Raw genomic sequence first — 25,938 nt, forward strand, 5'->3', positions numbered from 1 at the left:
AGAACCCTCCAGCTGACACCTCTGAATGTCAGTTGGTCCATAATGCGAGATCTCCGTCTGTAGCTGCTGAAGGCGCCAAGTCCAGCCCTGCCACTCCCTGTCTGGTGGGATCTGCCTAGTCCTACCTTGGACATCCAGCCTGCTGCTGTCCAAAGACGTCTCCCTGTTCCTCCCTGGGAGCCCCCTCCAGTCTCTGTTGTAGGGGCTCTGTCTGTGTTGCTGTCCAGGCCCTGTCAGTCCCTGCCTGGTGGAACCTGCCAGTCTCAGCCCTGGGGTTCTTGCTAGCCCCTCTCAGCCCTGGGGTTATTGCTAGCCCCTGCTAGCTCCAGCCTTGGGAGACCCTCCTGACCAAAGTGTTCAGTGTCCTATCGTAGGAGACACCTCCCCTTCTGCCCTACTAGGTCCAGAGTATGTTAGCCCTCAGTTCCCTGATTGCCTAGTGGCTTCACAGTTTCCTGCTAAGCTGGGTCTCCAGTTTCCTATCCCAGTAGGCCCAGAGCTTTCTGTCCTAATAGATCTAGCACCCCCTAGCTCACATTCTGTAGCCCAGTCTGGCCCCAAGTCACTAGCTCTGTCAGGCTCCAAGTCAACAGCTCTGGGCACTCAGTCAGTTTCTCCTGGACCCAGGGTCCAGCTCCCTCCCGCCTTTGGGTCTTTTTCTCCCTCTTTCAGGTGTGCAGCTGTCTCCTCTCTTGAGTTCTTCGCCTGTTGCTGTTGTGGAGATCCAGCTGATCTCATCTCCGGCCCCAGAGCCCTCTCCTTTCGCTGACGTGGTGGTCCAGACATCTATTGTCCTGAGATCTCCGCCGGTCGCTGCTGTGGAGATCCAGCCGACCCCAACTCCTGTTCCTGGGGCGTCACCTGTCAACGATGGGGCGGCCTTGCCATCTGCAGTCTGGAGATGCTCATCGAGCTCTGCTGCTGCGGACCTGTGGTCTCAAGTCCTGAGAGCTTCATTGAGACATGCGGCCGAACCTCCGCCATCTGCTGTGCAGACACCATCATCGAGCTCTGCTGCTGCGGACCTGTGGTCTCAAGTCCTGAGAGCTTCATTGAGACATGCGGCCGAACCTCCGCCATCTGCTGTGCAGACACCATCCTCGAGCTCTGCTGCTGCGGCCCGACCTCCTGATCTGGTGCCCTTGCCTGGTCCCTCTGCCTGGGTCCGGCCTGTCTGGTGGCCACCAGCCGTTGCTGACTTCTGTTGGACAAGTCACCCATTTGGTCTACATTTCTACCTCTCTAAATGACGACAAGTATTCACGTCATTCCTCTCTGTGGCTGTCTGCCCTTTGTCCCATTTGTTGTCGATTTAAAATCTGTACAACATATTTGGGTGCGGCCTTTAAAATGGCCAGCTTAAATCAGCTGATTCTAGCCCTCCCTTCTGGTTAGTTCTAGTTGGGCAGCTTAGTCTCCCATTCAGAGGACCCACAATTGTATTAGTGTTTTATTGGTCAAGGTCACGCCTAATACTTATCACCACATCTCCTACAGCCTATCAGTGGCCTTGATTCCCGGGACTTCAGTTCCAGTTAGTCTATGACCCCTGCCCACTGTGTGGTCTGACACATGTTTGCTGGCCTCCCGAGTGGCACAGTGGTCTAAGGCACTGCATTGCAGTGCTAGCTGTGCCACTAGAGATTCTGGGTTCGAGTCCAGGCTCTGTCGCAGCCGGCGGCGACCGGGAGACCCATAGGGCGGCGCACAATTGGCCCAGCATCGTCCGGGTTAGGGGAGGGTTTGGCCGGCAGGGATGTCCTTGTCTCATCGGGCACTAGTGACTCCTGTGGTGGGCTGGGCCCAGTGCACACTGACACGGTCGCCAGGTGTACAGTGTTTCCTCCCACACATTGGTGCGGCTGGTTAAGTGGGCATTGTGTCAAGCAGTGCGGGTTGGTTGGGTTGTGTTTCACAGGGCTCTCGACCTTCGCCAGTCCCGAGCCTCACAGTTTCCCTCCTGCTGAACTTTTCTTCCTGTGGACAGAATCCTTGTATGTCTGATGTTTATTTTAATTTTTTATTTTACCTTTATTTTCCTAGCCAAGTCAGTTAAGAACAAATTCTTATTTACAATGACGGCCTACACCGGCCAAACCCTAATGGCGCTTGGCCAATTGTGCGCCGCCCTATGGGACTCCCAATCACAGCGGGTTGAAGTGACTCATCCAGCACTGAGATGCAGTGCCTTAGACCGCTGCGCCACTCGTGAGCCCCCAATTAATTGTGCATGCATCTAACCGTAAGAGCATTGAGATCTGTGTCATATTATGTAGAGCTTAATTTTTGTGGTCCATTGTGTATAATTACTGTGTGTTGAGCTTGTTAGCTAGCTTGCGCTCCCGCTAGCACTGCTGTTAACATTTGCATTGGAATGTATGAGCATTTTAGCATGACTGTTAGCGATTAGCCGTTTATTAGCATTGCTCATTTATGGTGCTAGGCTATTTTCTATTCTATATATATATATTGCTCATTATGATTATATTCTGTATAGATTTCAACATTACTGTAATGTTTATTTGAGCACATTTATCTGGTTCATGTGTACAAGTAAATAATGTTTCTGCAACCATATCTTATGGCAGAAAAGAGCTTCTGGATATAAGGACAGCGATCACTCATCTCGGATTAGACAAAGATTTTTTCAACAACAACAACAACAACAACAAGCAGGACTCACACGATATTCTCCAAACACCCCACAGGGCAGACATCCGAATTATTCGCATAAGGAAGCGAAATAGAGGAAGTAGAGCCGGGTGCCTCGTCCGGATCCGCAGAAGGCGAGTAGGAAATCTGCCGTTTCGTCAATATTACTCGCCAACGTACAATCATTGGACAATAAACTAGACGAGGTACGATCACGAATATCCTACCAACGGAACATCAAAAACTGTAATATCCTATGTTTCACGGAATCGTGCCTGAATGACGACATGGATATTCAGCTAGCGGGATATACGCTGCACCGGCAAGATAGAACAGCACACTCCGGTAAGACGAGAGGGGGGGCGGTCTGTGCATATTTGTAAACAACAGTCTGTGCACGAAATCTAAGGAAGTCTCTAGATTTTGCTCGCCTGAAGTAGAGTATATTGTGATAAATTGCAGGCCACACTACTTGCCTAGAGAGTTCTAAGCTATACTTTATGTGGCTGTTTATTTACCACCACAATCAGATGCGGGCACTAAGACTGCACTCAGTCAGCTGTATAAGGAAATAAGCAAACAGGAAACGACTCACCCAGAGGCAGCGCTCCTAGTGGCCCGGAGACTTTAATGCAGGGAAACTTAAATCCGTTCTACCAAATCTCTATCAACATGTTAAATATGCAACCAGAGGGAAAAAAATTCTAGATCACCTGTACTCCACACACAGAGACGCGTACAAAGCTCTCCCTCGCCCTCCATTTAGTAAATCCGACCACAACTCTATCCTCCTGATTCCTGCTTACAAGCAAAAATTAAAGCAGAAAGCACCAGTGACTCGGTCTATAAAAAAAATGGTCAGATGAAGCAGATGCTAAACTACAGGACTGTTTTGCTATCACAGACTGGAACATGTTCCGGGATTCTTCTGATGACATTGAGGAATACACCACATCAGTCACTGGCTTTATCAATAAGTGCATTGAGGACGTCGTCCCCACAGTGACTGTACGTACATACCCCAACCAGAAGCCATGGATTACAGGCAACATTCGTACTGAGCTAAAGGGTAGAGCTGATGCTTTCAAGGTGCGGGACTCTAACCCTGAAGCTTACAAGAAATCCCGCTATGCCCTGCGATGAACCATCAAGCAGGCAAAGTGTCAATACATGGCTAAGATTGAATCATACTACACCGGCTCCGACGCTCGTTGGATGTGGCAGGGCTTGCAAACTATTACAGACTACAAAGGGAAGCACAGCCAAGAGCTGACCAGTGACACGAGCCTACCAGACGAGCTAAATCACTTCTATGCTCGCTTCTAGGCAAGCAACACTGAGGCATGCATGAGAGCATCAGCTGTTCCGGACGACTGTGTGATCACGCTCTCCGTAGCCGACGTGAGTAAGACCTTTAAACAGGTCAACATGCACAAGGCTGCGGGGCCAGACGGATTACCAGGACGTGTGCTGACCAACTGGCAGGTGTCTTCAATGACATTTTCAACATGTCCCTGATTGAGTCTGTAAAACCAACATGCTTCAAGCAGACCACCATAGTCCCTGTGCCCAAGAACACAAAGGCAACCTGCCTAAATGACTACAGACCCGTAGCACTCACGTATGTTGCCATGAAGTGCTTTGAAAGGCTGGTAATGGCTCACATCAACACCATTATCCCAGAAACCCTAGACCCACTCCAATTTGCATACCGCCCGAACAGATCCACAGATGATGCAATCTCTATTGCACTCCACACTGCCCTTTCCCACCTGGACAAAAGGAACACCTGTTTGAGAATGCTTTTCATTGACTACAGCTCAGCGTTCAACACCATAGTACCCTCAAAGCTCATCACTAAGCTAAGGAACCTGGGACTAAACACCTCCCTCTGCAACTGGATCCTGGACTTCCTGACGGGTCGCCCCCAGGTGGTGAGGGTAGGGAGCAACACTGATCGTCAACACTGGAGCTCCCCAGGGGTGCGTGCTCAGTCCCCTCCTGTACTCCTTGTTCACCCACGGCTGCATGGCCAGGCACGACTCCAACACCATCATTAAGTTTGCAGACAACACAACAGTGGTAGGCCTGATCACCAACAACGACGAGACAGCCTATAGGGAGGAAGTCAGAGACCTGGCCGGGAGATGCCAGAATAACAACCTATCCCTCAACGTAACCAAGACTAAGGAGATGATTGTGGACTACAGGAAAAGGAGCACCGAGCACACCCCCATTCTCATCGACGGGGCTGTAGTGGAGCAGGTTGAGAGCTTTAAATCCCTTGGTGTCCACATCAACAACAAACTAGAATGGACCAAACACACAAAGACAGTCGTGAAGAGGGCACGACAAAGCCTATTCCCCCTCAGGAAACTAAAAAGATGTGGCATGCGTCCTGAGATCCTCAAAAGGTTCTACAGCTGCAACATCGAGAGCATTCTGACCGGTTGCATCACTGCCTGGTACGGCAATTGCTCGGCCTTTGACCGCAAGGCACTACAGAGGGTAGTGCGTACGGCCCAATACATCACTGGGGCAAAGCTGCCTGCCATCCAGGACCTCTACACCAGGCAGTGTCAGAGGAAGGCCCTAAAAATTGTCAAAGACCCCAGCCACCCCAGTCATAGACTGTTCTCTCTACTACCGCATGGCAAGCGGTACCGGAGTGCCAAGTCTAGGACAAAAAGGCTTCTCAACAGTATTTACCCACAAGCCATAAGACTCCTGAACAGGTAATCAAATGGCTACCCGGACTATTTGCATTGTGTGGCCCCCCCCAACCCCTCTTTTACGCTGCTGCTACTCTCTGTTTATCATATATGCATAGTCACTTTAACTATAGATTCATGTACATACTACCTCAATTGGCCCAACCAACCAGTTCCCCCGCACATTGGCTAACCGGGCTATCTGCATTGTGTCCCACCACCCACCATCCACCAACCACCCTTTAACGCTACTGCTACTCTCTGTTTATCATATATGCATAGTCACTTTAACCATATCTACATGTAAATACTACTTCAATCCATTTGCCAGCTCCATGTAGACTACACAAAAACCGCCATAAAAAAAAGCCAGACTGTGGTTTGCAACTGCACATGGGTGCAAAGTGTGCGATTTCAAATATGCTTTTCAGCGAAAGCACTACAAATGATTATGTTAGGTCACCACTAAACCACAATAAGCACAGCCATTTTTCCAGCGAAAGATAGCAGTCACAAAAAGCAGAAATAGAGATAAAATTAATCACTAACCTTTGATGATCTTCATCAGATGACACTCAAAGGACTTCATGTTACACAATACATGCATGTTTTGTTTGATAAAGTTCATATTTATATAAAGAAATCTGAGTTTACATTGGCGCGTTACATTCACTAGTTCCAAAAACATCAAGGGATTTTGCATAGCCACATCGTTTCAACAGAAATAATCACCATAAATGTAGATGATAATACAAGTTATACATATGGAATTATAGATATACCTCTCCTTAATGCAACCGCTGTGTCACATTTAAAAAAACTTTACGGAAAAAGCAAACCATGCAATAATCTGAGACGGCGCTCAGAACAATAGCCAAATTAGCCGCCATGTTGGAGTCAACAGAAACCAGAAAATACATGATAAATGTTTCCTTACCTTTGATGAACTTCATCAGAATGCAGTCCTAGGAATCCCAGGTCCACAATAAATGCTTGATTTGTTCGATAATGTCCGTTATTTATGTCCAATTAGCTACTTTGGTTAGCGCGTTTGGTAAACAATTCCAAAGTCACAAAGCGCGTCCACTATAACGTGACGAAATGTCCAAAAGTTCCGTAACAGTCAGTAGATACATGTCAAACGATGTATTGAATCAATCTTAAGAATGTTGTTAACATACATCTTGAATAACGTTCCAACCGGAGAATTACATTGACTTCAGTTGAGAGATGGAACAGAGCAGCCTCTCACGTGAACGCGCGTGGTCACCTCATGGCAGTGATTACTCATTCCTGTCTCCTTCGGCCCCCCTTCACATTAGAGTCATCAGACAAAGTTCTATTGACTGTTGACATCTAGTGGAAGCCGTAGGAAGTGAAAACTCATCCATATCTCGCTGTAATTTCATTGGGAGCTTGGTTGAAAATCTAGCAGCCTCAGGAAAAATCCAAACAGGAAGTGGAACTTCTCAAGTTTTTGCCTGCCATATGAGTTCTGTTATACTCACAGACATAAAAACACTTCAGAGTGTTTTCTATCCAATACTAATAATAATATGCATATATTAGCAACTATGACTGAGGAGCAGGCCGTTTACTCTGGGCACCTTTCATCCAAGCTACTCAATACTGCCCCTGCAGCCATAAGAAGTTAACAGATGGTGACCCTAGCTATGAGCGAAAGAGCAGTGAGGTTTCCCAGGTCTCGCCTTCCTTTCGTCCTTTTTCCAAGCTAAGTCATTCGATTGGATGTCGAAGCACTTGGCCCCCTTCTTGATTATTCTCCGGTGGCTCTCCTTCTGTTTCTCCTGCTCCTTGTCCATGTTAAGTCTCACCTTGATAGATAATAGAAATAAATGCAAATATATTTCAGATTATTACAAATACATCTCTTATATATCTCTTGGAGGGCCAGAAAATAAATTAACAGCGGGTAATCATTTATACCTGGTCCTCATCCTCCTCATCCTCCTCAGCCCATGCCTGAAGATGGTCCTCGAAGGCGTTCTGATCTGGTTCGATAACTTCCACCACATCAGGTGGAGTTTCAGTGATCTCAAAGTACGTAACTGATCACTGAAATGCATGTGAAGTGGTGGAAGTTTTGTATAAATACAAAAATAGTGATGGACAAACAACACTAAGTTAATCACAAATGTTTAATACTTCAGTATATGCAATAATTGTATATACAATTGCATTGTTTACCTCAGTAAACAGCTGTGGCTCCTGTCCGTACAGCAAGCGATAGGGTGAGTACTCTGGAAGCTGCTGTTGTGTGCAAAGAGAATTACCTTCGGGTTGTCCTCCCACCATTCCTGGTACCCGTCAAGGGACTAGCCCATGACAGTTGGTCCGTTCATCCAAACCTGGAGTCACCATACATCTACACAATCACATTATATATAACTCACTGCAGTATCAGTGTCAATTTCAAAAATCTATACATTACTGGAGGCCTATGCGAAACAATGCTACAACCATTACATTATAAACCACTAACATGTAAGCTAACATTGACTGAAACCAACTAGCCTAGAGCTAGCTAGCGCTTAGCCAAGAAAAATTTGGCTAGCATCAAGAAAGTGAATAGTTATTAGCTATTTTCATACAAATATGAACACTTTAACACATTTATCGTGACACCACATATATTACCTGAACTAAACTGAGCCTTTGTTCATAGAAAATAAAACAAATAGGATCTAAAACATTGAAAAAAAGTACAGAGAGTTTGGACGCCATCTTAATCCCTTCTCTTACATGTAAACCATTAGCAACCTAGCCAACCTCCATTACACACAATGGTGAAACCAGTTTTTCCCTCGGTTAAAACTCCCTTCAAAGATCACCAAACTCATGGACTATGTAGTTAACCATGTTGCCTCAATATTTTGAAAGTTACATTGCACATTACATTAACTGAATTAATAGGGTAAAATGATGAAACTGAGAAACTTTAGTAGTTTTCAGTAGTAGGAATTCTCCAATATTGAAGAAGAAACCAAGCCACTTCAGGACACTTTTCTCTCTGTAATTGAATATGGTGACTTGTTGTGTATGTATGCAACCTCCTCCATCTTACAGAGATTGGACTCTGTTTATCATGCATCCTTGCGCTTTATTACAAATGCCAAGTCACTCACTCACCATTGTATATTGTACCAAATGGTAGGTTGGATCTCACTTTATATGCGCAGAAAGATACATTTGTGTGTGTTCATCTACAAGCCCTTTTGGGTAAACTCCCTCTTTACCTCTGTAGTCTGGTCTCCTTCACCAGCAGTTACCATACCCGGTCTGCTAGGTGGTTGCTACTTAAAGTCCCCAGAACATTCATAGTATTACTGCCTTCTCTTTTTGTGCTACAGATGCATGGAAAAATCTACAATTCATGCTTCATCTAGATATGTCAGTGCCACTGAATTAATTTAAAATATTGATGGGAGACTCTGTTTACAGAGGAGTGTAGATGCTTTTTTTTAGGCTGGATCATGTTGTTGTATTGTATTGTTGTATGTTTTAATTATGTAATGGATTGATTGTTGCCCCCTTCTTGACCAGGTCTCCTTTGAAAAAGAGACCCAGGGTCTCAATGGGCTTTTCCTGCTTAAATAAAGGTTAAATAAATAAATAAAATATGGAAAAAAACTCCAAGTCACAGCTCCCCCTATAAATGCAAATACCTAGGAGGCCTAGAAAATGATACAAGGGATAGCTCCATAAAAGAACAAATAAATTAAAACATCAAAAATATGACCAATACATATTTATGTGTCACATATACACATGGCATATGGGTACCACCTTGACATCTCTGATCTGCTTGCCTCAATAAATTAATGCTAGAACATTGGTTGCCAGGATTAGCTATTTGTATCTTTTAATAATTGCACAACGGTGCAAGTTAGACACATTTTCTTTTGTTTACATGTGAGCATGTCTTTTTTTGTCAGTACTGTCAATGTTGAGGCTCCCGAGTGGCGCAGCGGTCTAAGGCACTGCATCTCAGTGCTAGAAGCGTCACTACAGACCCTGGTTCAATCCAGGGCTGGATCACAAACGGACGTGAGTCCCATAGGGCAGCGCACATTTGGCCCAGCGTTGTCCGAGTTAGGGGAGGGGTAGGCCGTCATTGTAAAATATGAATGTGTTTCTCAACTGACTTGCCTAGTAAAATAAAAAAAATCACACATGCCTCAACACGCATAGGTCACTTTGCCTGCTGCCAAATCTATGCTAAAAGTGGGAATGTTTCACAGTATTTCTGATTTTCTTAACTCCCCATCACCAGTGAGCCAATTCTTTTTTACAGAAAACAACGGAACCACCACTGCAATATAGGCCTACACTCACAGAAAAGGTGCTATCAACAACCTAAAAGGATTCTTCCTCTGTCCCCATAGGAGAACCCTTTTTGTTCCAGGTAGAACCCTTTCTGCACATAGGTAGATCACTTTTGGGCTCCATTCCACAGAGGGTTCTACCTGGAACCAAAAATGGTTCTCTTTTGGTGACAGCCAAAGAACCCTGTTGGAACCCCTTTTTCGAAGACTGTACTCAACAAGTTCAACCTGTTAGGTTTACACCATTTCATTCTGTACTCAAAAATCTGCCTGGTACACAAGATAACACGCAACAACCTCTGCTCAGACGTAAATAGCGGTGTTCCAAGAACCTCCACCAGGGATGACTGTAGTATCCTCAAACGGACAAAAAGGAGACAGAGGGCACCCCACACTAATTTTAGATCCCAGGGGGTCTTTATTTTTATACTGTATGTTCTCACTTTCATCACTATCTCCTTAGCCATCTTCCATTTATGGCATTTCAAGATTGACACAGAGAGGCACATCAAACTCGTGTATTTTCTTGTAACTCCATCCATACACACACAAAATACTGTCGCATCTCGTTTACATTTCTCACATTTTAAGCATCCAGCTGAGGCCTTGGATGGATCATGTTGCAATGAGATGAGCACAGGGCTGTATGTACTGTCCTTTTCAGTCTGACGTAAAATTAGTTGAACAGGAGAAGAGAAGGTGGTTGCTTGTGGGAGAGCAGTGGGGGTGGTGGGTACAACAGCTGCAGTGATGCTTATTGGTTGCTCTGGCTCATCACTTCTTGACAAAAAGAAAGATCGATTTAGAAATGAGTTTGACATTGCCATAGTTCAACAGCTGAAAAGCCTTCATTAACATACTCCCAGAGATAGCAAGACATTCAGTATTCACTGAATGAAGTAGCCTACCATCCCCATTTACAATTTCATTCATCAATGAAATAAATTATACCATAGCACATTCAATTACGTTATTATTGTAGACTATAGGCTACTCTTGTATCTACCTTGTACAATACTGTAATCATCAAATGAAGTAGCCTACCCATGCAGATTTACAATTTAATTGATCAATTAGATAAATTATAGTAGCACATAGTTACATTATTGTGGAATAGGCTACTCCTGTATCCACACTATATTAGGATACCATTATGATTTCATTGGTCTTGTCAGGCATGATTTTAGGTCTTCGATCGAAGTTGTATGTTGTACCTCGTTTCCCTTCTTCAGTGAAAAGTAGTTTAGCATCCCCCATTCAATTCAGTCCGAGTTTCAATTTGTAGGCCTAGTGACAGTGGAAAAATAAACCCATAGCTCCAGCACACAATGTGGGTATTGTATTACAATGTAAAATATGTATATATCCTATAGCACCATGTGTGTATATTTTAATTACAATTTAATTCATCCATTAAATAAATATTACTTGCACATCAAATTACATTATTATTGTATTGTATTGTATTTATTAGCGATCCCCATTAGCTGCTGCTAATTACTTATATTAGGGTTACTTACTGTACAAGGAGGGGTGTCCAAATATGTGTGATGTGTTTACCTCCCACATCAGTGTATTCATCATAGTGTCAGCGTTTGTTGCTGGCATGTCATCCCTAAGTTTGCTTATCTTGCCAATGAAAAAGTCATTAAAGTAGTTGGCAATATCAGTGGGTTTTGTGATGAATGACCCATGAATGATGTATTCAATGAATGATGTAGCCGAGTAGGTTTTTTTTAACCAAAATTTAATTTAAGGTGTTCCGAAGCTTTTTACTATCATTCTTTATATCATGTATCTTTGTTTCATAGTATAGTTTATTTGTATTTATCTGAGTCACATGATTTCTTAATTTGCAGTACATTTGCCAATCAGTTGGGCTGCCAGACTTGACTTATTTGCCATACCTTTTGCCTCATCCCTCTCAACCATACAATTTTTTAATTCCTCATCAATCCAAGGGGATTTAACCGTTTTTACAGTAATTTTCTTAAATGGTTGTGTGCTTATTAGTAACTGGAATAAGCAATTTCATAAATGTGTCAAGTGCAGCATCTGGTTGCTCCTCATTATAAACCACAGACCAGTAAATATTCTTTACATCATCAACATATGAATCACTACAAAACTTATTGTATAACCTATACTAGACCCAGCCTTTGGACCTTTGGTTTTCCTAGATATGGCTATTAAATTGTGATCACTACATCCTATGGATTTGGATACTGCTTTAAAGCAAATTTCTGCAGAATTCATAAAGATGTGCTGTTTGTAAATATCCTGGTAGGTTGACTGACAACCTGAACCAGGTTGCGGGCACTGGTTACAGTTTGACGTTTTTTCTTGAGTGTGCAGCTTGATGAGAGACAGTTAATATTTAAATCACCCATAAAATATACTTCTCTGTTGATATCACATAGATTATCAAGCATTTCACACATATTATCCAAATACTGACTGTTAGCACTTGATGGTCTATAGTAGCTTATGGGCTTTAGGTGAGGCAGATGAACCTGTAGCCATATTACTTCAACAGTATGTAACATTATATTGTCTCTAAGCTTTACAGGAATGTGGTTCTAAATATAGACCGCAACACCGCCCCCGTTGGCATTTCTGTTTTTTCGGTAGATGTTATAACCGTGTATTGCTACCACTGTATAATCAAAGGTATTATCTAAGTGAGTTTCAGAGATAGTCAGAATATGAATGTCATTTGTTACAAGCAAGTTATTGACTTCATGGACTTGTTTCTCAGGCTGCATATGTTAATATTGTCTATTTTTTAGCACTTTTCTGAGTTGCTTGATTGCTTTTAATGCTTTACTGGGTAGACTATCAGAAGCAGACTTGCTCATGTTATTTATATTGGAGCTGATAGTGCAGGGTGAGCTGCACAAAGTGATCTTCCTACTAGGGCACACCACCTCAGTGCTAACAGTGTCACTCTGGTTCATAGGCTCATGATTACTGCATACAATAGCTGTAGGATCAACAAAGGTATTCAGGGCAATTACGGGGACATAAATTAAGTTACTTACATTGTGTCTGCAAACGCTCCTAGGATAATGTACATTTGATGCAGCATTAAGACGACTCATTGTCACAATGGTAGGGATTAACTGAGCTGGTCTTGGGTCATTGATAAGTCATTGTGTCAACACAGCCTTGAAATTCGTGGACAGAACCTGCAAGCGTTTATTCAACTTGGATAATCTTTGGATGCCGATAGCAGTCGCACCATTGGAAGACATAGCTAGTACTGTAGCCTACTGTACAAAAGCCTATTCCTGCTCTTTTCCCATGATCCATAAAACACATTTGGTGTGTCATCATGGTGGTCTCTGACTTGTGGTCAGACTCGCTCAGGTGGAACAAATTTAAACTTGATCTAAACTTGATTTAAATTTGACATTCAAATCAATGCTGATTTGAATGTCATTGAAAAAAACAGAAGTGTCAGTTTTTTTTCTGCAAACATCCTTTCTGAATTGAAAAGTAATCCTCGAAGTAACTGTACTCAACTGTACATTTCGGTGTTCCTCAAGGTTCCGTTTTAGGACCACTATTGTTTTCACTATATATTTTACCTCTTGGGGATGTTATTCGAAAACATAATGTTAACTTTCACTGCTATGCGGATGACACACAGCTGTACATTTCAATGAAACATGGTGAAGCCCCAAAATTGCCCTCGCTAGAAGCCTGTGTTTCAGACATAAGGAAGTGGATGGCTGAAAACTTTCTACTTTTAAACTCGGACAAAACAGAGATGCTTGTTCTAGGTCCCAAGAAACAAAGAGATCTTCTGTTAAATCTGACAATTCATCTTGATGGTTGTAAAGTCGTCTCAAATAAAACTGTGAAGGACCTCGGTGTTACTCTTGACCCTGATCTCTCTTTTGACGAACATATCAAGACTGTTTCAAGGACAGCTTTTTTCCATCTACGTAACATTGCAAAAATCAGAAATTTTCTGTCCAAAAATGATGCAGAAAAATTAATCCATGCATTTGTTACTTCTAGGTTAGACTACTGCAATGCTCTACTTTCCGGCTACCCGGATAAAGCACTAAATAAACTTCAGTTAGTGCTAAATACGGCTGCTAGAATCCTGACTAGAACCAAGAAATTTGATCATATTACTCCAGTGCTAGCTTCCCTACACTGGCTTCCCGTTAAGGCAAGGGCTGATTTCAAGGTTTTACTGTTAACCTTTAAAGCGTTACATGGGCTTGCTCCTACCTATCTTTCCGAGTTGGTCCTGCCGTACATACCTACACGTACGCTACGGTCACAAGACGCAGGCCTCCTAATTGTCCCTAAAATTTCTAAGCAAACAGCTGGAGGCAGGGCTTTCTCCTATAGATCTCCATTTTTATGGAACAGTCTGCCTACCCATGTGAGAGACGCAGACTCAGTCTCAACCTTTAAGTCTTTACTGAAGACTTATCTCTTCAGTAGGTCATATGATTGAGTGTAGTCTGGCCCAGGAGTGTGAAGGTGAACGGAAAGGCTCTGGAGCAACGAACCGCCCTTGCTGTCTCTCCAGGGCCGGTTCCCCTCTCTCCACTGGGATTCTCTGCCTCTAACCCTGTTACTGGGGCTGAGTCACTGGCTTGCTGGTGCTCTTTCATGCCGTCCCTAGGAGGGGTGCGTCACTTGAGTGGGTTGAGTTACTGACGTGAACTTCCTGTCTGGGTTGGCGCCCCCCCTTGGTTGTGCTGTGGTGGAGACCTTTGTGGGCTATACTCGGCCTTGTCTCAGGATTGTAAGTTGGTGGTTGAGGATATCCCTCTAGTGGTGTGGGGGCTGTGCTTTGGCAGAGTGGGTGGGGTTATATCCTTCCTGTTTGGCCCTGTCCGGGGGTTTCTTCGGATGGGGCCACAGTGTCTCCTGACCGCTCCTGTCTCAGCCTCCAGTATTTATGCTGCAGTAGTTTATGTGTCGGGGGGCTAGGGTCAGTTGGTTATACCTGGAATACTTCTCCTGTCTTATCCAGTGTCCTGTGTGAATTTAAGTATGCTCTCTCTAATTCTCTCGTTCTCTCTTTCTCTCTGAGAACCTGAGCCCTAGGACCATACGTCAGGACTACCGGGCATGCTGACACCTTGCTGTCCCCAGTCCGCCCGGCCTTGCTGCTATTCCAGTTTCAACTGTTTCTGCCTGCGGTTACGAAACCCCTACCTGTCCCAGACCTGCTGTTTTCAACTCTTAATGATCGGCTATGAAAAGCCAACTGAGATTTATTCCTGATTATTATTTGACCATGCTTGTCATTTATGAACATTTTGAAAATCTTGGCTCTCTCTAATTTTCTCCTTCTCTCTTTCTCTCGGAGGACCTGAGCCCTAGGACCATACGTCGGGACTACCGGCCGTGGTGACTCCTTGCTGCCCCCAGTCCGCCTGGCCTTGCTGCTATTCCAGTTTCAACTCTTCTGCCTGTGGTTATGGAACCCCTACCTGTCCCAGACCTGCTGTTTTCAACTCTTAATGATCGGCTATGAAAAGCCAACTGAGATTTATTCCTGATTATTATTTGACCATGCTTGTCATTTATGAACATTTTGAAAATCTTGGCTCTCTCTAATTTTCTCCTTCTCTCTTTCTTTCTCTCGGAGGACCTGGGCCCTAGGACCATGCGTCGGGACTGCCGCCCGTGGTGACTCCTTGCTGTCCCCAGTCCGCCTGGCCTTGCTGCTATTCCAGTTTCAGCTGTTCTGCCTGCGGTTATGGAACCGCCACCTGTCCCAGACCTGTTGTTTTTCAACTCTTAATGATCAGCTATGAAAAGCCAACTGAAAATTATTCATGATTATTATTTGACCATGCTTGTCACTTATGAACATTTTTGAACATCTTGGCATAGTTCTGTTATAATCTCCACCCGGCACAGCCAGAAGAGGACTGGCCACCCCTCATAGCCTGGTTCCTCTCTAGGTTTCTTCCTAGGTTTTGGCCTTTCTAGGGAGTTTTTCCTAGCCACCGTGCTTCTACACCTGCATTCTAGCTGTTTGGGGTTTTAGGCTGGGTTTCTGTACAGCACTTCGAGATATTATCTGATGTACGAAGGGCTATATAAAATAAAATTGATTGATTGATTGATTGAAGTAATCATCTAGTTGTTCAAAATTAATCTGATTACAACATTTTAGCTGGTAACGGATTACAGTTACCAGTTTTTTGTAATCCCTTACATGTAACGGATTACGTGTAATCGTTACTCCCCAACCCTGGTAATTACCACCTTTCCACTTGTTTATCAACGCAGCATGAGCTCGTGTTTCGTTTTGTTTTCAGGGGTGTATTCATTAGACGGATTATGTTGCACAACGTTTAATCTGTTGCAAAACGTTTTGCATCAGAACTCGTTTACTCAAAACGGTAACCGTTTTTGCAAAGAAAACGAGAGTTAATATTGGACAAATTCAGGTATGTCACTCCCTGTTTGGTTCCATTCGCTATGTTATATGCTTCCGTTTGGTTCCTAGAATAAACGGTAAACCAGTCGTCATTAATTAACAGATACAAAGTCCTAAGCTCCGCCCATTTCTACAATGTATCTTCTTAAAATCAGATTTTAACCCTAACCTTCACCATACTGCTAACCCTAAACTAGCATAGCAGGTGTAAAAAGAGACCTGAGCCGAGTCCTTACATCCGTTTTCAACAGGAAATGTGTACATTTATATAATACTGTATCTCTGAAATCATCCTCTTACTGCCAAAGCTGCTACGGGTGGCCTAAACCTAACTTTCAATTACGACCAAAAAGCTACGTTTTGTTTTCAGGATTTTTTACCAATTTTGACTGCGTTTGTGTTATCTATTGGAAACCCGCTTTCATCTGTTGCAAAACGTTTTGCAACAGATGAAATGTTTTGCTACGGAATTCGACTAATGAATACACCCAGTTGTATTGAAGGCAACAATAGGTCCCCCAAATTGACAGCTGAGAGAGAAGAAATGGCGATGCTAGGATCCTTTAGCTCTGCACAGCAGAAGAAAAATGTTTCTGGAGGCGACAGGGACGTGACAGAGTTCCTCTGCCCGGTTTGTCTAGAGATTTTTGATAGCCCTGTCACAACACACTGTGGACATACGTGAGTATCTTTACACAAATATATATTTTTTGTCTATTAACGTAGCTGGCTAGACATCGTCCAAGTTCAAGCTAACGAGCTGTCTAACGTTAGCTATTTGGCAAAACTAGCCAGCCCACCAGCAAGATCTGTTGTGAGCTGGCTAGCTAAACGATTGAACATGTATGTACACCCATAACTTAACTACTTCTGACAGGAATGAATAATTAGCTATCCATTAATGTTTATTTTGGCATTCAATGTAATGTTTGTAAGATATTTGTAAGTTCATAAATCTGCTTTACGTTCAGTTTTGTTTACGTCAAGAAATGGGGTTCAAGAATCGTGGGTTTTGTAGTCGAACGATTTGTGAAATTCATTAATGTAGATCTTTAAAGAACTACAAAACCCAATGTCCTCATGACAGGACTTTTCCTCGGTGACGGAAGTGCATTTAGTAATAAAACATTCGCACCGTCATTAAATTTCATAAAGTAAAGTATGAAACTATCGGTGATGAACATAGAGGTCTAACGTTAATCATCTGCATCATTGTTTATTTGTGTGATGCCAGACGTATAACATTCAGTTTCGTTTTCCTTCTGTATTGAACAATTCGTTGGTATTACATTACCTATAAATATATGTTTGCATTCATTTTAGCGGACTAAACTCCATGCCATGGTGAAGGAAGTTTCTGATTAACTAAACCAATGTCTAGCTCCGACTAAATCGATTCGCTCAAGGTCAATACTTCAAAAACATTTTATTATGAAACGCCCAGCTTGTCTATGTTTGCCTTCTTTAGTTGCGTGCCATTCTTTGTCTGCTGAAACCCATACTTTTTCAATAAACGTTAATCTAATACTGCCATTTCTAATTGCTGTTGCTCAAAGACGGCAACTCGGCGCATGTGTCCATTGAATCTCAACAAGGAAACAGTCGGTGTTGGTATTTGATTAACGTTTATTTAAATAAAAGGTATGGATTTCAGCAAAGAAAAGCACACTACAGAGGACAAACATGACTATAAGGCGGGCGTTTCATAATATTAAATTATTGTAAGTATTGACCTTGGCAAATTGGTGTAGCCAGACGTAGATTCCACCAAGCCTGGTCTCGACCACGCCATTGAAATTCATCAGAAACTTCCTTCACCATGGAGTTCAGTCCGCTACTTGCATTTTAGCCAATTAATGATTTTCTACACTTCCACTCTCCTTTCCATTCTCTCCCTCCACCCTCCAGGTTTTGTCAAAGTTGTCTGCAGGCGTGCCTGCGGCCCCAAAAGCCAGTGTGTGCCGTGTGCAGGGCAGCACTGGGTCACTGGGCCAAAGCCACTGACCTAGATGCCCTCATACACACCTCTGTGGCGGCCTGCAAGGGCTGTGGAGCACAGGTGTGTCTCTGTGTATAGCATGCTGTCAATTTGTAAAACACTGAATAGTCAAGGGAATTAGGACGAGGGAGTGAATTTGATATACAGTGTATTCAGACCACTTTACTTTTTCCACATTGTTACATTACATTTTACATTTTAGTCATTTAGCAGACGCTCTTATCCAGAGCGACTTACAGTAGAGTGCATACATTTTACATACTGAGACAAGGATATCCCTACCAGCCAAACCCTCCCTAACCCGGACGACGCTATGCCAATTGTGCGTCGCCCCACGGACCTCCCGGTTGCGGTCGGCTGCGACAGAGCCTGGGCGCGAACCCAGAGACTCTGGTGGCGCAGCTAGCACTGCGATGCAGTACCTTAGACCACTGCGCCACCCGGGAGGCCTGCATTACAGCCTTAATCTAAAATGTTTTGTTTTTTTTCCTCAATCTATACACAATACCCCATAATGACAAATGTTGCAAATTTATTAAAAAGGAACTGAAATGTAACATTTACATAAATATTCAGACCCTTTACTCAGTACTTTGTTGTAGCACCTTTGGCAGCGATCACAGCCTTGAGTCTTCTTGGGTATGACGCTACAAGCTTGGCACACCTGTATTTGGGGAGTCTCTCCCATTCTTCTCTGCAGATCTTCTCAAGCTCTGTCAGGTTGGATGGGGAGTGTCGCTACACAGCTATTTTCAGGTCTCTCCAGAGATGGCTGGGCGACTCATGGACATTCAGAGATTTGACCCGAAGCCACTCCTGCGTCGTCTTGGCTATATGCTTAGGGTCGTTGTCCTGTTGGAAGGTGCACCTTCACCCCAGTCTGAGGTCCTGAGTGCTCTTAAGTAAGGTTTCATTAAGGATCTTTCTGTACTTAAATCTGTTCATCTTTCCCTCGAATCCTGACTAGTCTCCCAGTCCCTGCCTCTGAAAAACATCCCCACATTATGATGCTGCCACCACCATGCTTCACCGAAGGGATGGTGCCAGGTTTCCTCCAGATGTGACGATTGGCATTCAGGCCCGAAGAGTTCAATCTTGGTTTCATCAGACCAGAGAATCTTGTTTCTCATAGAGTCCTTTAGATACCTCTTGGCAAACTCCAAGCGGGCTGTCGTGCCTTTTACTGAGGAGTGGCTTCTGTCTGGGCACTACCATAAAGTCCTGATTGGTGGAGTGCTGCTAAGATGGTTGTCCTTCTGGAAGGTTCTCCCATTTCCACAGAAGAACTGTCAGTGACCATTGGGTTCTTGGTCAAATCCCTGACCAAGGCCCTGCTCCCCCGATTGCTCAGTTTGCACAGTCAACTGTGGGACCTTTTTATATAGACAGGTGTGTGCCTTTCCAAATCATGTCCAAATCAATTGAATTTAACACAGGTGGACTCTAATCAAGTTGTAAAAATATCTGAAGTATGATCAATGGAAACAGGATGCACCTGAGCTCAATTTTGAGTCTCATACCAAAGGGTCTGAATTCTTATGTAAATGAGGTATTTCTGTTTTCATTTTTAATAAATGTGCAACCATTTCTTAACCTGCTTTTGCTTTGTCATTATGGGCGGTTGTGTGTGTGTATTGATGAGGAATTTTGTATTTAATCCATTTTAGGATAAGGACGTAACGTAACAAAATGTGGAAAAAAGGAATGGGTCTGAATACTTTCTGAATGCACTGTATTTGTATATGTGCACAAAAGTCTATGTTTCTGAATATTCTACACTACCATTAGCACTGAGGCCTGGTTCCTCCTTGTCTCTCTCAGGTTGGCCTGTCCCAAATGAGAGGCCACACGGCAGCCTGCTCCAAGTACCAGGAGTACATTGAGGAGGGGGTCAGAACCACTGCCCAAACCCAGCCTAACATTATCGGGTGAGACGGGGAGGGTGTAGTCTGAGTGGTGGCACAGCAGCTTTGAAATGCTGTTCAATCGTCCACTAATGGACTTAGAAAGATAATATTATACTACATAATTCATATATGTATTGATGATCAACCCATCTTTATAGGTTCTCATCTTTTGTATTGGCTCTAAATATCCACTTTTTTTTTTCTTTTTTTTTGACTTGCATAAACACTGAGTTTCATAGTGAAGGGCACAGACCCATAGACGTGCTGGTTGTTTTGCAACAACACAGATGGGGGGGGGGGGGGGTAGTTTACATGTCGTCTCCAATGTTTATTGAAAACATAAATACATTTGAACTATGAGCACTTGTAGTCTCTCAAATACATTTGTTACAGTTGTTGGTTAGCTAGTGATTTTTGTATTTTTTTTTGCTATATTAGCATAGACATAACATCAGTCACATTTCAAAACAAGACATAGTATGAAGAACAGGAGAACTAGCTGAAACGAGCTACCTCTGTTGCTAGCAATCTGGCCATCCATATTCACAACACACCGCCTTCTGTCCCAGTGAAGCGTTCACATTTTTTTCCAGATTTGTCAGCTAGCTCGTCTATAGAGACCATGGTCATGTATAATACAAACAAAGGAAGCACTGCTTTAGCATATCCAACATGTCCTCATTCCCCTTCCCCTCTGTCTCTCCAGCTCTGTACCCAACCCCTTCACCTTCTGCCCCTACTGTAACTCTCCCCCTCTGTCTCCAGCCCTTTGCCGAATCGCTTCACCTTCTCCTGCCCGTACTGTAACTGCCAGAACCTTGACCAGGACGGCCTGGTGGAGCACTGCACTTCCCAGCATGCCCGGGACACGCGCCACGTGGTAAGGGGTCCTCACTGAAATGTGACCCACCTGATAATTGCCCCCCCCCCAGCATTTTTTTGTTCATTGCGTGAGGACAAAGATGGTGTGTTACTGTTAATGCATGCAGTCTGTGACAACCTGCTTCAGCCACGGGTGTAACAGGAGTTGTTGCATAGAAAGAGTGAGAATGATGGAGGGAGAGAATAAGGGAGAGCTTGACAGAAAGCCAAGAGAGGAAAACAAGATGACAGAAAGATGGGAGGGGGGGGGGGGGAGTATGGAATAGGGATGGCTTGTAAAACCAGGTGCTTTGGAATGTGTGCGTATGGTGTGAGTCTTTTTGAGCCGCTCCACTGTGCTCCTCAATCATTCTGCAGAGCAGGTCCTAAATCATCGCACACACAGCTATCTGCCAGGAGCCTGTATGACTTACTACCGTACCAGAGTCCCCTCCTAGCTGCTGACGGTCACACACACTTTAGTGTTATAGCGGGGGAAAAGGAAATAATACCTGCCAAGGTGTATAGTCATAGCTTGTGCCTTTCTAGAAGCAGGGTGTGGTGGAGGGTGGGGGGGCATGAGAATGTCTAGGTGTGTCACAGCATTTACGTTAGCCGGTAATTGATGACTTTTGGCTGATAAAAAAATTATAGACTTGCAATTGTCTCAACTGGTACCAGGCCACGCCAGTCAGTCTGTGAAAGACTCTGCTGTGTGCATACAGGGGAGAAGTGTTGAAAAAATGCTATATAGATTTTCCATATCAGTGCCCTTCACCATTAATTATATTTTGCTAGATTAATCTTCCTAAAATATAATTGACAGAATGTCATACTACTCGACCAACAAGGAGTATTTAAGTGAATGATGCAGCTTACTGCTGTCTTTTAATCTGGTTTAGGAGCTAAAAAATAATGTTGCATAATGTTAAATACTAAAGTGAGACTGAGATCTTGTTGCTATTTGGGGTGACCGTGTCTGATCGCTGTGACCGTGTCTGATCGCTGTGACCGTGTCTGATCGCTGTGACCGTGTCTGATCGCTGTGACCGTGTCTGATCGCTGTGACCGTGTCTGATCGCTGTGACCGTGTCTGATCGCTGTGACCGTGTCTGATCGCTGTGACCGTGTCTGATCGCTGTGACCGTGTCTGACTGGCGGCTCTTTGAGACTCAGCTCAATAATCATTGCAGTCACTTTCATGTGGTGTAAATCGGCAGGTGGCCCTCCTAAATAAGCATTAGCCTACGTGAGACGGCATTCAATTGGGTGTCTATTTGATAAAGCCTGTAAAAATCTGGACGTACATTTGACGGAAAGGCTGGTGTGAGTGTGCATGTCTATTGCTGCTTTAACACAATGTGTTTTTAATGTTACTTGTGAGGGTGTGCTAAAGACTCGTGTCCAGATGAATAATGTTTTATTCTGTTGCAGGTGTGTCCTATCTGTGCCTCTATGCCTTGGGGAGACCCTAACTACAGGAGCGCTGACTTCTTCCAGCACCTCAAGATTAGACACACCTTCTCTTATGACACCTTTGTCGTAAGTGGATCTTAAGACGCAGTGGCCACAATTCAGTTATCGTACACATCTGTTTTTATTATTTAATTATTCCCCTTCTCTCCTCCTTTCTCTCCAGGACTACTCTACAGACGAACACACTATGATCCAGGAGGCTCTACAGCGCTCCCTCATGGAGAACTGAGGTGGTGTATGTCTGAAGGAAGGAGGAAAAGGGGATTTGGGTGGGGGGGAATTGCACTGCACCCTCCTTGAGCTGGGCTAGTGGTATAACCATAGGCAACATAATATTAAGGGTGGGTGCAACTTCCTGCCTGCATAACCAGGAAGCTTTGAGCCCTACCGAACAACTCCTCTTATCACTTTAATATTAGATAATAATCATTCAAACATAAATAAACCAATACAAGTTGAACACAGTTAATGTGCTTTCTGGTGTAGGACTGGTAGAAGAGTGATGTCCCTGTATCTCTCCAGAGAAGCGTGTTGTAAGATCAGTCATAATCCACTGAGTCATTATGATTTGATCTGTTCATTGATAACATTGTCATGTAGGCCTAATGTACCTGGACTCCCAAAGTTATGTTAGTTTGCTACTGTTGATTCTGCAATAAGAGGCTTTGACCACTAGGTGGCTACCCTTTGCCAACAAAATGCAATGAGACTTCGTTCTTCAATGCGAGAAAGCATTGTAAGGTGTAAACTGCCAGTAACTCTTATTCCAGGAGGAATGTGTTTATATAATGTGTACTCTAAATACTTTTCCTGATGAGAATAGATGTCTGAGTGTCAAACCTTCTCCCTGTGGTGTACACTTGTTCACACAAGAAACTTAAGTAGTGTTTTTGTCTTTTACTGTATCCTTTTTGATTTTCTCCCAAGTAGAGACATGGGTCAGTGTGTTGCTTCGGAGCCTAGACTACTGAATATGGTGATAGAGGCTGCATTCTGAGAGTAGGACTTCTATGCATGTGACATAAGAGCCATATTCCTTGAATGTGGCATTCCTCCGTGTAACCTCTCACGGTTTTCGAGGCGCATGCTAGACCCTCTTGCTGGTAGATGGCCTTCATTTAAGACGTCTGTAAGTTTATTTAGTATTGATTGGTTAAGATATTAAGTATGAACCTCACAATCAGGCAGTATCTGTCATTTAAATAGTTTATCTTTGGACAATTGGATTTGATGCACTGCTATGGGCCCCCTGTAGGCTGTAGTTCCCCATGTTTGGCCAAAGGAGGGCAGTAGAGCTCCATCACTCTCCATCTAACATTAGAGGCACTGTGCCATTTCCAGCATCATCTCTAGACTTGCTATTAGGAGTGCAGGCTTTCGTTCCGGTCCAGCACTAGCCTACGCACACACACACACACACACGCCTGTTTCGAATAATCAACTACTCATAGTCTTCAATATGAACCACGATAAGATGGATCAAGTACTGGGCTGCATCAAAAGCCTGCTTACCTTAACTCCTGGGTGACACCCTTGCTCTGCCATAGCTGGGTGGCTTTCAATAGCAGCGAAATAAGAAAACATATTTAGGGTACGAACTTATTCAATAAGAAAACATTTTGTTTTCTATTTCAAAACATTTTCTGCTACCCTTCTCCTCTGGAACATGGCCCTAATGTTGATGGTGAGCATTTGGATGACAACTTCAGATGCTTCAGTCAAGTGTCTTTTATTTGTGAAAGCGTATCCTATTTAATAAATGATTTGTTCTGGCTTTGTAGAGCTACTGGATCTCTTTTACAGAGCTTTCACATTATGCCAGAGTTTCTGCCACAAGTTCATAAAACATACATCGACTAAGTTTTAATACATTGATCAGTTATGTGGTCAAGGAAATGATGGAACTTCAAAGGGTGAGGCCTTTCTATGCCTGGAATGTGTATGAGGGGAAAAATAACATTGAAATTGAATGATTTACATTTTTGCCTGATTTTCATAAGTGGGGGTTGAAAATAATAATGAAATGCATAATTTTCCTTACGATCAATCAATAAATAGCTAGGTTAATGAAGGTTTTTGTTTATAATTTGAGAAATGTTCATTGTGTAAATTTTCTTAAGTAAGCCTTGCGTTTAAAATCTACGACCCTGTGGTAACTATAGGATAAATCACGCTCAGCTGAAGTAGCACTGGTTCGGAGGCTGACTCTGGTTTTGCATAATTGTACTTTATACCAGGATTTTTTTGTTTTGTTTTTTTTCTCCAATAAAAATCTTTATACGTGTGATAAATGTGTTCATGTCTTGTTTTTTTTCTCTCCAAATACTCTATTTAAGAATCTCTTCTGTATCCCTCTACCCCTTTTCATTAGTTTTTTTTTATTTCTCTCTGTTGTCTGAATGTGCTAAATCCTGATAAATTAAAGCTCTTTAATTATTTAAACATTGAACCTTGAAATCAGCTTATGTGATTTATACCTGAGAGTGAGCTATGTGGGGGCAAAAACAACACTCCGTGCTCTGATGGATGACCAAATGTGTGTGTGTGTGAGTGAGAGAAAGAGTTGGTAATGTGTAAGGTACATCAATCTTAAGCCAACCATGATTATGCCTGACTGTCTACTTGGGGGCAAGGTAGGAGATCAGACTAAGTAAAATGTTAACTTATAATTCATCTACAAAGGGAATAGGGATGATGATCACATCTGGATGGTTTAAGAGAAAAGCTAGGATTGCTTAGAATCTACGCTGATGTATGTGAAGATGAAGAACACTGAATAGATTGTTGGATCAAGTACTCTTATGGATTCATGTCCTGCAAATGCATAAATAATATGATGAAAATAGGTTCTTTAAGAGTCACAATGTTCCATTGTGGATCCAAATAAAACAGTCAGAATGATGAAAGAGCCTTGTAGCACAGTGTGTATTGACTATGTCCATAGGGAGAGGAGAGAATAACCCTCTGCTATCTGCTCTTTCCTTTGTGTCGTTCTCTGCATCTTGTTTCTCATTAGTTAAGTGATATCAACCATCTCCCACTTAGCTCTGTGGAATACCTCAGCAGCCAAACTTCTTCATCTCTGCCCCCCTTTCTCCTCCCCTCTTCTTTTATTTCCTTTCTCTCGTTCTCTCCCTTTTTCTCCCCGATCAGGTTTTTAGCTCCTGGCAGAGCGGAGAGGAGAAGTTGACTGTGTGAGAACTAACGAGATTCACCAGCAGTGCTTCTGGGCAGGAAGGAAGTAAAGCTGAAAACATGGTAGGGAGACTCTTGTCTGTTTGGTGGCGGCGGTGGAAAGGGAGAGGAGGGCCAAGGTGGGGAATAGGAAGAAAGAGGGAAAAGGGAAGAGAAGTGAACATATTGAATAAAAATTTCATAAAGTTGAGCTCGTGATTTCTTTGATGCGAGCATTAGATAGTGTGTGGCAGACTCGGGGCTGTGTAGAGGCAGCAATTAACGCTACACGGCCCCGCAGGCACACTGCGAGAGGGGAGGAGAGAGGGCGTCGATTTGTTTCAGATGTGTGTCACAGCATCGGCATGTGATGCTACCCCAGACACAC

General features: G+C 43.4%; 1 protein-coding gene across 1 annotated transcript; it reads left to right on the forward strand.

Annotated features, from left to right (window-relative positions):
- The first annotated feature begins 16,299 nt into the window (after nt 1–16,299).
- LOC129861480 (E3 ubiquitin-protein ligase RNF114-like) lies at nt 16,300–24,667 on the forward strand. The gene is made up of 6 exons (XM_055932864.1): nt 16,300–16,814; nt 18,042–18,192; nt 19,954–20,060; nt 20,805–20,919; nt 22,335–22,442; nt 22,540–24,667. The coding sequence occupies exons 1-6, from the start codon at nt 16,588–16,590 to the stop codon at nt 22,603–22,605; spliced, it is 774 nt and encodes a 257-aa protein (XP_055788839.1). The 5' UTR covers nt 16,300–16,587; the 3' UTR covers nt 22,606–24,667.
- The last annotated feature ends 1,271 nt before the right edge of the window (nt 24,668–25,938 follow it).

The sequence above is a fragment of the Salvelinus fontinalis genome, chromosome 8, assembly GCF_029448725.1.
Source record: "Salvelinus fontinalis isolate EN_2023a chromosome 8, ASM2944872v1, whole genome shotgun sequence".
Lineage (NCBI taxonomy): Eukaryota > Metazoa > Chordata > Actinopteri > Salmoniformes > Salmonidae > Salvelinus > Salvelinus fontinalis.

What these genes read in the sequence shown, in the direction of transcription:
- LOC129861480 (XM_055932864.1), top strand. Translation starts at nt 16,588, where the DNA reads ATGTTTTGCTACGGAATTCGACTAATGAATACACCCAGTTGTATTGAA. An exon ending in ACAACACACTGTGGACATAC is followed by an intron (nt 16,815 to 18,041) that starts GTGAGTATCTTT and finishes TCCACCCTCCAG; the next exon opens with GTTTTGTCAAAGTTGTCTGC. An exon ending in ACCCAGCCTAACATTATCGG is followed by an intron (nt 20,061 to 20,804) that starts GTGAGACGGGGA and finishes CTCTGTCTCCAG; the next exon opens with CCCTTTGCCGAATCGCTTCA.